We start from the raw sequence: 16,061 nt of genomic DNA, 5'->3' as shown, positions 1-16,061 counted from the left end.
AAACGTAAGTGAATCCTACGAGGAATTGAATCTCCCTTTTCAAGAATCAAAATATTAATGTGCACTGGATAATTGATTTCATTCATACCTGCATTTGTACTAAAAGCTCAGTTTTTATTCGTCTTGAAGCCTCACTTTCATTACCTTCCCCTCGTTGTCCACACAAAGAATCAATTTCATCAACAAAAATAATTGAAGGAGCAGATTCCCGAGCCATTTGAAATAGATTGGAAACAAGCTTCTCACTTTCACCCATCCATTTCGAAACAAGGTCTGAGGAAGATATACTGCAAAATTTACATCATAAAAGATTATCATCAGAGATGAATTATACAATATGTTCAAAAAACATATATGAGCTTGCTTGCTCAAAGACAATAAATTCTTCTGCTATCGAAGATTGATGTGAGTAAATGACTTTACAAACACAAATAAATAACGAAACATTCATAATGAAACAGAGATTGTCATGATTCATTCAAACAGGTATAAATAACGAACACCTACATTCACCCATTGACAAGATGTTTACTCGAATCATCTTTAGGCAGTATTATTACTCATGAGTGGTAAACATGAGTGGTAAATATTGTTGGTGTGAAAAAGGTAAATCACCTAATTAATTATTATTAGGTCCCTATTCACACTAGCATGCTTAAGCTTATTTAGGCCATGTTTTTTTTGTCTGAAGTCATATAATTAAAACACGCGTCATGATCTAATTATATCCTCATCTAGTGTTTCATATTTGTTATAACAAGGGTTTCATTGTATGTTGCAATCTTTGCATCTAATGAAATCTCAAGCTTCATAGAAAATAAATAGCTTGTGATAGGATTTTTTGATTGCAAGTGATCCTTGTGGTGCTATGGAGTTCAATCATCAACTCCAACATAGCATCAAAGCTCTAGATCTCCAATTCATTGCCCTTCTTTTAAGAGAATTGGTCGTCAACTTTCAAACAGTGCATCTTTGAGCAAAATGAACATCATTGACACACCCAAAAGGCATCAAAACCTTAAGATCGCCTATTCTCTATGCCAAAATCTAAGTCCAAAAAAAATTTCTGGAATTTTCCCTTTCAATTTTCGTAAACCATATCATTGTTGTATGTCAACATTAAATCATTTCCACCTGCAAAATCACTATGCAATCCCAATGCTAGAAACATTCTGACGCCTCTTTGGGCTATTTGGCACTTTTTGGGGGGTGAGGTATGGGAGGGTACATGGAAGCAATGATAAGTCTATTTTCTCAACAATTTCTGAGTATGCAAATTTTTTTAATATATTTAATTTTGATAGCAATTATTAAATCAATAAGTTAAAACCAGGAATTCTTATTAATAATCAATTGTGCAAGATTATATTCTGTGTGCTAGGGCTTCAAACTAAAGGAATTAAAAAGGAACATTATGATTGGCATCAAAGCTGTGATCCTGCCAGCCTATAGGGTAACGCTAACATGTTGGATGCATTCCAGTTACAAAGACTTGAAAGTCTACAAGAAATATAGAGATAAAAGGTTCTATAGAAGCACAATACAATATTTTCCATCCAAGGTTCTTACACAAAGAGGACATGGACTTTGTTCAAAAATTATTGATGAAAATACAGAAGGGCAGAGAAAGCTACAAACTCGAGGCCCCCAAAATCTTTCACCAATACCAAAAGTTGCCAAATGATTTCAAAGCTAGTGTTCCCTTTAATGATTACATGGAGACACTCCAGAACCATTATCCCAAAAAAAGAAGCCCATATGAATACGTAAGGAAAATGGCTAAGGAGGAGATCAGGGAACATGACCCAAAAGAATCACTTTTAAATTTTGATAGAAGAAATGAAGTCCATATCAGAATCAGAATCACAAAAAGCTGGTAAAGCCATGGATGGAGGGCCAGAACTAGAGCTACAAGAAAATGAACAGATCAATGAGCAAGAAAAAGAGGAACATAATGAGAGAGTTGACAATAAAGAGTCTTTGGTAGTGTTGACGTGTATTTTGTACACTATCAAACACAGAATAAAATACCTAAAGGTACCTTATCCTCTCTTGAATAAAGTCTCCGAATGCTGAAGATATCACGAAAAGGATCAATCGGGATGACTTCAAGGTTCTTGTATGTAGGATCTCTACGTGTGGATAAGCTCTCTGTGGTATGATGTGATTTGCTGGAATCACAAGGGGGACTTACACTTGATGACTGAACTTCTGATTTGCTTTGAATATTGCTGGAACACAGGATTTTCACTAGCTTCGATTTGAAAAAAGGAAAAAAAGATGACGGCGTGGAAAGGATCTAATCCTAATACTAAGAATTTAGGAGCAATGAATGATCTTTGATGAAATTCTAAGTAAGTCTTGTTTTGACATCATAGGACCATCTCCACAAGGTTGGTGCGATCTTCGAAGGAAAGCTTTATGATGTTCAAATCATCACTGCAGGCATAGACACCATCAAGTTGATGCATATCAATAAAGAAGCGACAATTGAAGTTAAGCTTAAGCTGAATGATTCCAGTTGACTACACAAGGCAAGTCTGCAATCAACAAACTGCTAGTAGTATGGATATACGAATTTCACCATCAATCAAGCACATTTCTTCCACTCATCTAATAACATGAAATCAAATATGATGAGTATAAAGACCATGCAAATTGTTGAATCGACCCATAAATTTCACCATTTCTTCAATGAAGTTACAAGTCTTTACAACAACATCTTGGCAACAATCTTTGCCTTCTCTCTCTACTCTACTCTAATTGCTATTCTATCAACTAGCTAATCACCTTCTAACTACTCTCTATCTGTCTTCTAACTGCTTCCAACTATATTCTAACTCCTTCCTATTGCCTTTACAAAATGAAATGTCAGGGCTTATATAGTGCCCTCAATACAATTCGATGGCTAAGATCAATTCGAGATCAATGGCCAAGATTTTACAATGAAAACCCTAATTAGGGTTTGTTACAACCATTACATAACATTTAATGCTTGACCAATGATAAAATTGTATTGCTTGGACACATGTCCTCTCTAGAAAATTCCACCAATGGATAGCTGAGGTAGGTACATCGGAGTTTGTGCCACCTTCCATGAGTTAGGTACATTGAATCTGGACGTGCTGAGGTGGACCACACTAACTGGAGAAGTGATGACTAGGATGCCACCTCATTTGACACTTGGTTGATACTCAATTTGGTAACGTTGAAAAGTTAGCCTTAATTAATTCTTCTGGAACTATCTGCTTTTTCAACGAACCCTTTGCTTTGACTTCTTGTGTCCTTGATTTGCAGGATGATGATGTACCTCGCCTTGGAACGCTGGATTGGAAGAGGTCATCCCTATCCTGATGATGCTTGATCGAAGAAAGCCATCCTTGTCGATGTTAGACTGGAGGAGGTCGCCCTTGTCCTTGCTTGATCTTCTTGGAGGAGACCGTCCTTGATCCAGCTTGATTTTCCTTGAGGAGAGCCTTCCGACTTGTAGATCCTTCGAGCTTGGGAGTCGCCATCTTGATACCTACACAACATTTCACAATTAATAATATATCTTGAAGTGTAGAAAGGAAAATTCAAGATTCTAATTTAGGAAACTTCATGATAAATCTTGAGTTATCATTTCCTAATTTAGGATTTTCAAAACAAAACGCAAAATTTAAATCCTCAAAAATGGTGCCAAGGTGATTACGCCATACCTCCACTTGGGAATTAATTCTAAAAAATGATGTAAAAATAGGAGAATTTTCTAGGCAAAATGTAGATCAAAGCTCTCCCTTTAGCAAAATGCGCCTCCTTTAGTTTTCACAAGCATCAACTCCACCACCTTAAGTCTTCAACACTTAAGGAAAATTTGCTCCAAATAGGCCAGCTTTCGCACGTCTTCTTTGCTTCTCCAAATCGCACTTGAAAAAATGAATGAATGATTTGAATAATGAAAAACACACCCCAAATATATAGAGCGCTCACCAGTTCACCTCCCCATAGGCCGACTTGGCAAAATTGGCCAAAAAATAAATAAATAAATTTGCAAAAACAAGAAGGCCGACCTAATAAAATAGATAAAAATAATACCTCAAGCGCTCCTTTTTCAATTTTTAATTTAATAAAAACTTAATTTTAAATGCCTTAATAATAATAAAAAAGAAAAAATCGATCTTCCAAGGCTTAAAATTAATTATTAAATGCCCATGCGCTTTTATTAAATGCCAATTCAATTAAAATTTTCCTCTTTCAAAAATCTCGAAGTTGGCAAATTTGGTATCTAATGCGATTTGGAGGAATAAGGCAAAAAAATAATGAATGTTACCAACTTCGCTCTGGTCCCTTGGTGAGGGACAGGAGCGCTCTTGCATTTTAAGCCTTGCATTCCTTGCTTTCACGTTCAAAACCTCATCCTAGGCGTCCAAAATGGCATTTTTAATTGGAACTTCGAGTTTAATTCATTTGATCTTTAGGAGGAGCGTACCTTAGGACATCTTCGCCCTAGTCCCTTGGTGAGGGACAGGAGCGATTTTCCACTTTTGTCCTTGGTCTTTATCTTTTAAATTGCCAATTCATGTTGTGGGGTAAGCAATGATCTCCTTCGCCCATTCTATGCATGCTTAACTCATTTCTTCAAGGCAAAATAGACTCTTCCAAGATTTTCGCCCTGGTCCTCCAGTGAAGGACAGGAGCGATTTTTGCATTTGAGCCTAGGATTGTCGATTCTTGGAGGCAATTCCTTGTTCACCATCTTTTGAAAGACATTTCTCATCTTGCACAACCTTGTCTTGGCGTGATCTTGGAAGGAGATTTGTAGATTTTGTAAAAATCACCCTGGTCCCTTGAAGAGGGACAGGAGCGCTTTTGCTAATTGTCATCGAAATTTGTGGTCCTTGCAACTCCATTCCACCCCGAAGCACTTTAAGTATCATTCCAAACTTGTGCCTTGGCCTAGATTCATCCCAATTTGGAGAGGAGATAGTCTTTTAGGTTTTTCGCCCTGGTCCCTTGGAGAGGGACAGGAGCGATTTTGCAATTATGAGCTCACTTATGCTTTGCTAGCCTTCAAAATTATCTTCAATGGACCGATTACGCCCTCTTTCATTCATTTCAAACATGAAACTTGCTTTCCTTTTGCCAAAAATTGCCTTGAGGGAAAATCGCTCTGGTCCCTTGGAGAGGGACAGGAGCGCCCTTTGAAAATAGCCCTGGTCCCTTGGTGAGGGACAAGAGCGCCTATTGTCTTTTGGGTTGATTCTCTCCTTTGTGGCCCACTCAAGTTATATTCAACGGACAAAACTCGCTTCCCTTGGCCTCCTCAAATCGTAAAATCACTTAGATCTTGCAAGGATAATGCAAATTTGGAATTCAAGCTCTGGTCCTTCAGTGAGGGACAGGAGCGAATTTTGCCCTCTAGGCCAAATCGTTACAATTTTCATCTCGAAATTCCTTTGCTGGGGAAGATATCATCTTTTTACACGCCATGAATAAGAGTTCAAGTCTAAGAAAGGTTAAAAATGTGTATATGAATAAAATCGCTCTGGTCCCTTGGTGAGGGACAGGAGCGCTTTTACCTTTCTAGACAAAAACTCCATCATTTCATCGTCTTTAATCAAGTCTGGATGCTCTATCACGTTCATTTTGTCCTCCATCATGCCTTTGATGTCTCAATTTGTCCAAACAAGGTCAGGAATGACTCCACTAAGCCTTTTCGCTCTGGACCCTTGGTGAGGGACAGGAGCGATTCGCCTTGGACCCTTGGAGAGGGACAGGAGCGCTTTTCACTCTGGATCCTCATTGAAGGACAGGAGCGAAATTTGACTTTTGAACTCTCTATCAAGATAATGTTTATGGAATATAACATTTAAGTATAAGTTACTTATACTTTAAGTTATATTCCATATATACTTTCAGGATGTTTGAGAGTGGTTTCAGACCTCCAGGAGTTATATAGCAAAATCTAGTTTTTGGAGGTTTTTTCAGTTTCCAGACTTAGTCAAATTTCAGGATCAGGACTTTCAGATTGAGCCAAATTTTCAGGATCAGGACATCACTCAAGCCGGACTTGCTTTCCTATTGATCTCCCCGACAGCACTCAAAATGCAAAGGCTAATAGACAAAATCCTAAAAGACCAAAAAACAAACCCTAAAAAGCAAAAAAGCAAGGGTCCCCATTTGCAATGGGGCGATGTGTGAAATGGTCACAACAGGTAGGAGATGTTTTATTGGTTTCTAATGATAAAATGTGTCACCAAAATATCAATGAAAGGAAGACAAAAAGGATTCTTCTTGTTGAATGGGAAGACTTCATGTTGAAGTAAGATGCACCAAATCATGCACTATCTTTCAAGCTTCCACATGGTGAGTTGTTACCTGATTTTCAGAAGAGCATTGAGGATGAATAGGCATTTGAAGAGAATATTTTAATTAGCCCAAATTCAAAAGTTTTGAGTTGAAAAAGTGAAGGCATTTAGGATATCTTAACAAACCTTTTTTTCAGTAAATGAGGATGAGCATTTTATTCAAAGCCTAAGGTATGAGAATATTTCAGACTTGGTGCTTCCTATGTTATTACAAAACACTTGTCACCATGGAAAACATGGAGAGAAGTGATAGAGTAAGGGCTACAACTTGCAGTATAGGGCATGTAGGCTCTTTGTTTCAAGTTTCCAACTATTTCAGCAAGTGGAGTCCAAGTGATCTCATGAGGAAAAGTAGATAAAGGCATTAAAAGTTGGCAATGTTCAAATTCTATAGAATGAAGAAATGACAAGTCAAAAACTATGAAAGGGAAACAAGAAAAAAATGAGTTTTAGATGCATTTAAAAACACAAAAAAAAGAACTTGAGAATATAAGAGTTCTATTACAAAAAACAAGAAAAGCTTTTCAAGACAATATGAAACATTAAGCAAAATTGTTTGAAAACAAGAAAGACCAATTTGTTCAACAAGAATTGACAAGGATGGGAAGTTAAACAAAATACGCTACATCATTAAAGATATTCATAATATTTCCAAGATTGATTTGGAATCCTAGTATCTTAAAAAAGATTGTATAGTCCCCTTTTTGAAATGGGATTGTAATAATAATAAATTAAAATATTAAATATAATATCAAAGTTTAATTATATCTAAGGTCAAGGAGCATGTGAAAGAATTGTGACTATTGAAGTATGTTCCACTGAGTTTCAGCAACGGGGACAGGGACGGCACGGCACAACAAGACGTGTTTCTAGTATGGAAGTACTTTTGGGCCATATTAGCGGACGGTTGTTAAAAAAATAGGAGAATTTTTTTTAAAATAGAGAAATTTCAATATGCATATCATAACATTGATAAAGCATTCATCATAGACATCGTAGAAGATTAATACATAGCATTAGACTTGAATTGACATTTCACCTGAGAATCGACAAAAAAATTAATAAAATTCAAATGCTTTCATTGTTAATGTGCATACATATTATATTAGAATTATAACAAAAATGTCCAAAGGCTCCAATTATCAACCAAAAAAGCATAAATATGCAATAAATCATGATTAATCGCAATTTTCATATAATTGGACCTAGAGACGATTTTTCCCCTAATTTCTATTGAAAAACATTGACCGTCGGCCAACGTTTTTTTGGCATTTAAATCATGTTTTATTGTGTTAGAGATTGTGCTTAAAACCAAAGAAAATCATGTCTAACTTTCCCACAATCTATGAACCTGTGAAACCCTAGAAACAAGCAAAAAAAATAATAAAATACTAGTCACACAATGTTTCCCCAAAACGACTGCACACTTGCTTGGGCTCAGATGCAAACAAATATCAAAGAGAGTCATTGGCCTTGGATATCCTGCATCTCGATTAAAAATTTTGCAGTTTTAAAAATTGATTTCAATAAAAAAAATTGAGTTGTTGGCTCTCCATGAGCCACGATACCCACTTTAGTTATGCCCATGGCGTTGAGCCCTTTTGCAATAAGGTGTGCATGCAAGGCGTCAACCTTGGCCACTATGCCTTATTTTTTAATTTTGTTTCCACTTTTTTTAATATATATTCAAATTATAATATAATGTAAATTATTATATAATATATAATTATAATAATATCAATTATTATATTAAAATATTAATATAATTATATTATATAATATAATATTATATTGTATCATATAATAATATAATTATGATAATTACAAATATAGAATAATATAGCAATTATTAATATAGTATAATTACAATATAATATATTAAAAACATAATATAATATAATTATAATAATGTCAATTATTATATTAAAATATTAATATAATATTATATTGTATCATATAATAATATAATTATGATAATTATAAATGTATAATAATATAACAATTATTAATATAGTATAATTATATTATATTATTACAAAATATAATATAATAATAATAATACAATGATTATAATAATATTCTAATACTATAATCAAATATGATATTATAATTAAATATAAATATATATTATATTATTATTTTTTAAATCCAATATTTTGCCAATTTTTTTTAAAAAAATTAATACTTTTGGTTTGCCAATTTTTTCCCCCCACTATTTTTGCTGCTATGGTATCAACCATGAAATGACAAACTGTAAACAATAAACATAGAAGTCCATAATCAGCTGCCCATAATAATGAAATGATAGAACTAAGAAAATATATGACTGTCCATGATCAGCACATGGTAGGTTTAGGAGTCTAAATCAAAATCAGAACTCCAGTTTGAGTCACTGCTCCTTCTCTTGCTGCTCTTCTCCTCCTTTTCAAATCCGAAATGAATGTCTTTTCCTTTTTTGGTTATTTTATGCTTGGATTAGGTTTTGGTATTGTTTAATGTGGTTTGGGGGTCCTTGTGGGCCCAGCCAGCCCTTTTTCAAATTAAAAAGAAAAATTATCTGGCTGTCGCAGGGAATTATGGCTGTCCCCTATGTCCCCAAAAGTCCCCGAGACAGCCAAGTGACTTCCAGAAGTCCCCGAGACAGCCAAGTGACTTCCAGAAGTCCCCTGGCCGTCGCAGGGAATTATGGCTGTCCCCTATGTCCCCAAACTCCCAGAGGCATCCTGGAAACATTTCCGAAACTCTGCTCGGTTTGGGGGCAGGCAAGGTACTTCTAAAAGCCGTCCCCGTATTGTCCCCGGTACAGGAACAGGGGTACCAGCACAAGGGACGCGTCCCCGTGGAACATAGCTATTGAAGGAAAACAGATATATAAGAGACACCAAACAAGAAGGGGTAAGGATATGAAGAATTTATCTTTTATTATTTGATTATTACTCCTTTGGAACATGGAACTACAGTTTATTAATCCTAAGGATGAAACCCCTCATGGCAAAGATTGAAGTACAAAAACCCTTCTATTTTCCTTGCTGAGTTTGTGGACAAAAACTCTCGACTCTGGCAGACTAAGAAATCATTTACCAGAGGCATTAAAAACTGTTGACAAACAAGGTGAAACGACAATTGGGCATTGGTTCTAATAATTTGATGGGACCCAAGGCTATTCTGGTGCCTGTTGAGAAAGCCTATAAGTTGGGTTGGACTAAGGTTATTTGTGAATCTAATTCCTTGATCTTGGTTTCTCTTATGAACAAAAGGGTTCTCAGGAGTCCTCCTTTAGTGGGACAAATCCTTCATCTCTCATTGAATTTTGAGTCTCTTTTTCTCATATTCCTAGGGAATAGAATGTGCTATGGTAGATTGCCTTGCCAAGTGGTCTTCAAAGAATAATCATTATTTGCATGTTTCTGAGTTGGGGTTGCTGCCTTCTAATAATTCCTCTAAGCTTTTCCAACTTATCAATAATGACCAGATTACAAAGGAATAAGGGGTTTCACTCTTTCAATGGATATGATAGTTTATGTTATTCTAGCTTCTATTGGGTTCAAGATACTGGTAATTAGTTTATGTTATTCTAGCTTCTATTGGGTTCAAGATACTGGTAAACCTTCTTGGGTTTTCCCTCTTCTTTCTTTAGTAATGGTTCTTGCCATTTGTAAGTCTCAAAGTTGTAAAATATAATATTTTTCTGATCTTTTAATAAATTTTTATTTTCTCTAAATGTGAAACTATTGCAATAGAATCTTCTACAAAGTGTATGCAAATATAAAATATGTTTATTTATCCAAGATCACCATAAAAGAATATTATGTAGATGCACATATCAGCAATAGGAATAAATTCAGCAAACCTAGACACGAGATTTAGGTGGGGAAAATCCTTTTGAGAAAAACTGCACCAAACAAAAAGGGCAAGTACATATTAATCTTCAAGGTACACAATATGATATCAACAAACCACCCTACACACTAACAGCACTCCGGCAACACCTGTGTACTTGTGAAAATTAATATGAAACCACTATCTCATACCTACGATGTCTAGGAAAGGAGAAAAGCCAAAACCACAAATGGTTTACCAGAAGAATAGATATCAAAAGCATGGTATCATGTGAAAATTCCACACCCACCTTGGGGAGCATCTTCCAAGAATAGTACATACATCAAATCACTGCACATGGGTGTCACATGTGCTCAATTAATGAGTCCCCAAACAAAAAAACATAACCACAAAGACATCTTTGACCAATAACTCCCCGAAGGCTCACATCCTCGAGTCTGGCTCCATTTTGTACAAAGATTCTCCACTTCTTCTATTGCCTAGGAATGAGAAAGTGTTATGAAATAACTTGCAGAAAAGAGGAAGATAATATGAAATATTCTACAATTGCTTGATAATAGCTGAGAATTACAACCACTTCAAGAGGGCAAACCTACAAATATCTCCAACGAGAGTACAATTCATAATCTGACAATCAAATAAGACTTAGTACCTCTCTATATATACCCTACTTATTCCTACGATATCACCCTAACCGACTTCGATAACAAGATATAAGCCTAGGCCGACCTAAATAACAATCTAATAAATAATAATATGACTTAATTAAGAGTTAAGGTAGCCACAAGCTGTCATGTCCCCACATTTGTAGAAAATATAATTGATATATTTTTACCATAACATATGTAAAATCATAATGAAATTATTATATTGCATTATTGATATCATATTATTAATTTACACTTTATATTGATTAATGATTATTTTAATTAGCAATGTTCAAAAATACATTATAAGCAATAGAAAGCAACTTACTAATTCTATTTCCCAAGGCCCGATAACCTTTGGTGAATCGGTGGGATGATTAAGTGTTAGCCACGTCAGATTGTGGAGGGCCCCGATAGGTAAAGGTGGTGTCCCTTCATACTGGCTACCAAGAGAAGTATCGTGACTTTCCACCACGATGGTTGGGTAGGTTAAATACCCCTCCTCCCTGTGCAAATCAGAGGAGGAGGAAGAACGGAAAATCAGGGGTCTGCTGGAAAGGAAAGAAAAGAAAGGAATCCCCAGGGCTGCCAACAGGGATAAGGGAAAGAGTCAACAGTGACAGGTATGTATAAGTCTGACGTTTGATTTAATATTAGAATATAACCAGTCAGCAATTTATATATATTAAAATCTTATTGGTATGTAATTATATATAACTGCTGCGTGTAATCTTACTCAAATGGGTGACATTTATATGATATTAAGTTGAGAAGCAAATAAAATATAATTATTCAAACAGTATTGAAATGATTATACATAACAGTACTGTTTGTTAAACATAATACATATAGATATACATCTGTTAATGAATCCAGAAGGAATAAGGCAATCAAATGTAGTTTGTAATAAATTGCTATAATACTATAAAATGATATTAATATAAGATGCAGCAATGACACTTAATGAATGATTCTGATTTAAAGTAATACTAACAGAAAGAACTGTTAACAATCTGATATAAGACACTAAGCAATATGGTATAATGGAAGTATAATAACTATGTCAAATACAATTGATTATCACAATTAGTTGAGCTGAATAACAAATATGATTTCAGTGGGAATATCATAATTGGTTCATTGCATATGAGGGACCCTCTCTTAGGTACGCCACTCCATAGTGGATGCCTAACCCCTGCCACATGGAGCCAAGAGGGATGAAGCATCTGCTCTTGGGCTTAAGAGAGGGGGTGGTTGTGATGAGGGGGAACGGCGATAGGACACCTTGCTGGGTATGCCACTGCATGATGGATGCTTAACACCTGCCATATGGAGCCAAGGGGGATATGGTATCTGCTCTTGGGCCTAGGAGGGAGGATTCCTTGGACACCCTATCCAACTAGCCTACCCTAGTGTAATGAGGAATTGGATAGCTAAGAAAAGTAACTAGCCTATAAATCTGATTTTATCTAACAAATCTGACCATATCTGACAGATATAACAATCTGAATTTATTTAATAAATCTCATACTAATGGTAATTAATGCATTAAGACATACATCATTTCACATACTTTTTAGTGTGTGTTTCAGTTTTATAAGTATCATTACATATATGTTCTCTGATTTTTTATATGCAGGAAAACAGTAAACAGAGGTACTCCCCTAAACTTAAATTATTTTAGACTTGCTGTAAATTGGGGTTAACTTTAAAGGTATAGCTAACTAGGGGACATTACACAAGCCGACTACTCATAATCCAATGCATATTAAGGGCATAGCAAAAAGTGCTTTAAATGACCTCAAAGTCAATTGTAAGTCTCCTTCATGAATGTATATGACAACAAATGCCAACAATCTAGAGGAATTTAATGTAATGTCCCCTAGTTGGGGTATACCTAATTTTGCCCAAAGTAAAAATTCCACAACATAATTTGTTTAACAAAAAGTATTCTATAGTTAACTCATATAATATCTATTGAACTTTCTGAAGTAAATAAGCAATTAATATCACATGCTTAAATCTAAAGCTTCATTTCCAATTATCAACTACGATAGGGATTGGTGAGGAATGCACGATAGGGCGGCCAAAACATTTGCCACAACTAAGGCCAAGAGCATGATATAACACCCTTTGGCCCACAAGTGGCAGGAATTTCTTGTCCATCCAACATTGGGGAGGCCTACCTAGAGGGGAACCCATATTTGCTCTCCCAATCATGAATCCTTACTAGCCCATACATGATTGCTTCTATTCTTTGCTCTCACTTCCAACAACCAACCATCGTAGGTTGGAGAGGAAAGCATGATAGAGCACCTGGAACATTCACCGCAACTAAGCCCAAGAGCATGATATAGCACCCCTTGGCCCACAAGTGGCAGGAATCTCTTGTCCATCCAGCATTGTGGTGGCCTACTTAGAGGGGGAACCTGTAGCTGCTCTCCCAATCATGTCTCCTTACTAACCCATGCATGATTGCTTCTAGGAGAATAAATAATTAAATTAATAATTGAAGAATCTAGATAGTTTAGTAATTCTCCTTGCTATCTATATCAAAATACATAAGTCAATTTGCCTAAGTCAGAGCGCACTGTGCATCACCATATGCACAGTGCACTGTGCAGTGTCATATACAGTATGCACTCAGATCTGGATTAAAATCAGACCAAGGTAACATCTAAAATCAGACTTCCAAGCATGTCAATCAGATCTGGACGAGATTAAGGCTCAGAATCAGAGGTTAACAACAGAGATCGGACCTTAATCTCAGACCTGGGTCAATGAATCAGACTTTGAAAGACTGTAATCTGACCTAAAGCACTGCAAATCAGAGTTGTAAAATCAAGTCAAAACGCATAAGGATCAGACAAAGAAATCAGTCCTAAGGGTGGAAAATCAGGCCTGCACACATCAAAAATCTGACCTAAGAATTGACCTAAAAATCAGGGATAGCAGACCTAATTTGCCTCAAGGTATAGAAGAATCAGACTTAAAAAAATGAGAAATCAGTCTGTTGTGACGTTTTCACACATCACCCTATTGTAAATGAGGACCCCCTACTTTTTAGGCCCTCTTGGTCTTTTGGGTTTTGTTCTTTGGGCCTTTTCGCAGCAATCCTTTTGGTCTCCCTGGTCTGCAAGTGTTTTGGGTGAATTTGATCAAGTCTGCAAGTCGTTTGGGCAAATTTGGTTAAGCCTGCAACTTGTTTAGTCCATTTTAGGGTTTTGCCCTTCAGCCTTAGATTTGAGGCCTTTTCCTTGGGGTTTTGAAAAAACTGAACATTGCATTGAAATCGGGACCCTTCAAGGAACCTACCAGTGAAATTTGAGTGAGTTCCTATTTTTTAGAGATTTCACTGCCTCCCAGACTGTCTTTATTTTGCCAGAAATCAAACTTATCATTTTTAGCAGTTTCTATTTTTAGTAAGTGTCATCCTGTCCTGATTTGCCCTAATTTTGACATTTTGAAGTACTTACTATTTTTCATAAGTCTATTTTTGGCAGGTTCTTCATTGGCAGGGGCCCGACACTGGCAGGGGCCTTCCTAAATATTTGCCTACATTCAGAAAGTTTGAAAAGCAAACAGTTGATCAAGAATGGCTAAGTGTGGAATTCATTCTAGAAGTGCAAAGGCATTGAAAAATCTCCCAAGGCAAAAAAAACCACTTCAATCCTAAAATGGCATCCCAATCCGGAAATGAGCAAAAATGGCCAATTTTGGCTAAGTCCAAGAAAATCCTTGTAATGGCAGAATGTATTTCCACATATGCATGGGCGCCAAAATGGGGTCATGGAGGATTTTTCCTCCATGATCAAAATTCCTGCAGATGGTCAATCAATCTAGCGCTCAAGCATGGGAAATGGGCGCTAAAATGGAGTTGAGGATGAATTTTCCTACACACCCAAATTCCTCCACACTATCAAATCAGTGCCCAGGTCAGGTAAGGAAGCACCAAACTGAGGGTCAAGAGGAATTTTCCTCCTTGACCACATGGAAACAGTGCCCAAGTCAAGTAAGAGAGCCACCAAAACTGGGGTTAGGAGGAATTTCTCCTCAACATCAAATTCCTCATGATAAAAACAGCGCCAAAGTCCTGGTAGGAGCGCTAGAACAAGATGATGAAGGATTTCTCCTTCCAAAGACGAATTCCTCCATGAGGTAGATTCCACACCCAAGGCAAGAAATACACGTTGAAGCAAGGGTGAGGAAGGAATTCCTTCCAAGCAAGATTTTCCTCCACAAGGTCAATTCCACTCCCAAGGAAGAAGTTGGAAAGCGGGGCATGGAAATTGAAGAAAATCAAAATTCCTCTCTCAAGGTAGAAATTCGCCCAAAGGAAGAAATTTCAAGACGAAGAAAAAATTAGCCAAGGAAGAGAATTTTCTCTCCTGAATTTTGGAGCTCAAAATCGAAAAAATCCCTAAAAAATAGGAAAAGTGATTGATTGGTCAAAAAATTTCCTTCAAAATGAGATAAGCACAAAAACGTGAAAAATTCCTTCAGGATGAAAAATTCTCTCTTCAAGAATTTTCTCTCCAAGAATTCCAGATGTGTAGGAATCATGCAAGAGCGAATAAATTTTTTAAAATTCTTCCAAGGCAGGAAAATCTTCCAAAATGCCTTTTGTGAGCCCGGAATGGAAAGATTCTTGTAAAGGATGAGTTGGCAACATGCAAAGAGAATATTCTATATAAATGAAGCACAACCAGGAAAATTATAAATGACGGCGAGGTCCATTTGCATGGCGAGAATCTATTGAATACATTAAGGCATAGTGGCGCATTCATTGCTGGAATATCTAACCAAGGTAGCGGCTAATTCATTGTATGGCAGCCATCGTACTTAATGTAGTGATGGAGCATCTTTTGCATGTAACTGATTTTGGAGGTGATGGTGCATTTATTACACAGGGCGAATTTGAAAAGTGGTGCATTTAATGCACAGCGTGCGCCATTTTGGGCAGGAAAGAATCTATTGTAAATGAGCATGATGGGCATCTAATATTTATTCCCACCTTGTTGCATCATTTGTGTGGAATCTTTAGGGTGAAACCCTAATTAGGGTTTGCATGTAATCAAAGCTTGAGTCTTATTTAAGGGGATGACCCCTTCATTTGTAAAGGAGGGAGATTTGTATGAAATTGTTGTGATAAGTTACTGAGATAATAACAGTGATGCATTGTTCTCTGATAGTGTTCACTTAAGTTATTTTTCAAAACTTGCATGGT

At 36.3% G+C, this 16,061-nt stretch overlaps 1 protein-coding gene across 1 annotated transcript in view; it reads right to left on the bottom strand.

The window, feature by feature from the left end:
* LOC131047665 (protein SUPPRESSOR OF K(+) TRANSPORT GROWTH DEFECT 1) overlaps window positions 1–16,061 on the bottom strand; it is a 55,099-nt gene that overhangs the window by 2,807 nt on the left and 36,231 nt on the right. The window contains exon 3 of the mRNA XM_057981461.2: window positions 89–287. Within this exon, the coding sequence (XP_057837444.1) occupies window positions 89–287 (199 nt within the window). The remainder of the gene's footprint in view (window positions 1–88; window positions 288–16,061) is intronic.

The sequence above is a fragment of the Cryptomeria japonica genome, chromosome 4, assembly GCF_030272615.1.
Source record: "Cryptomeria japonica chromosome 4, Sugi_1.0, whole genome shotgun sequence".
In the NCBI taxonomy this organism is placed as follows: domain Eukaryota; kingdom Viridiplantae; phylum Streptophyta; class Pinopsida; order Cupressales; family Cupressaceae; genus Cryptomeria; species Cryptomeria japonica.
The sequence above is the reverse complement of the archived record's forward strand: the minus strand, read 5'-3'. Positions and strand labels throughout refer to the sequence as shown.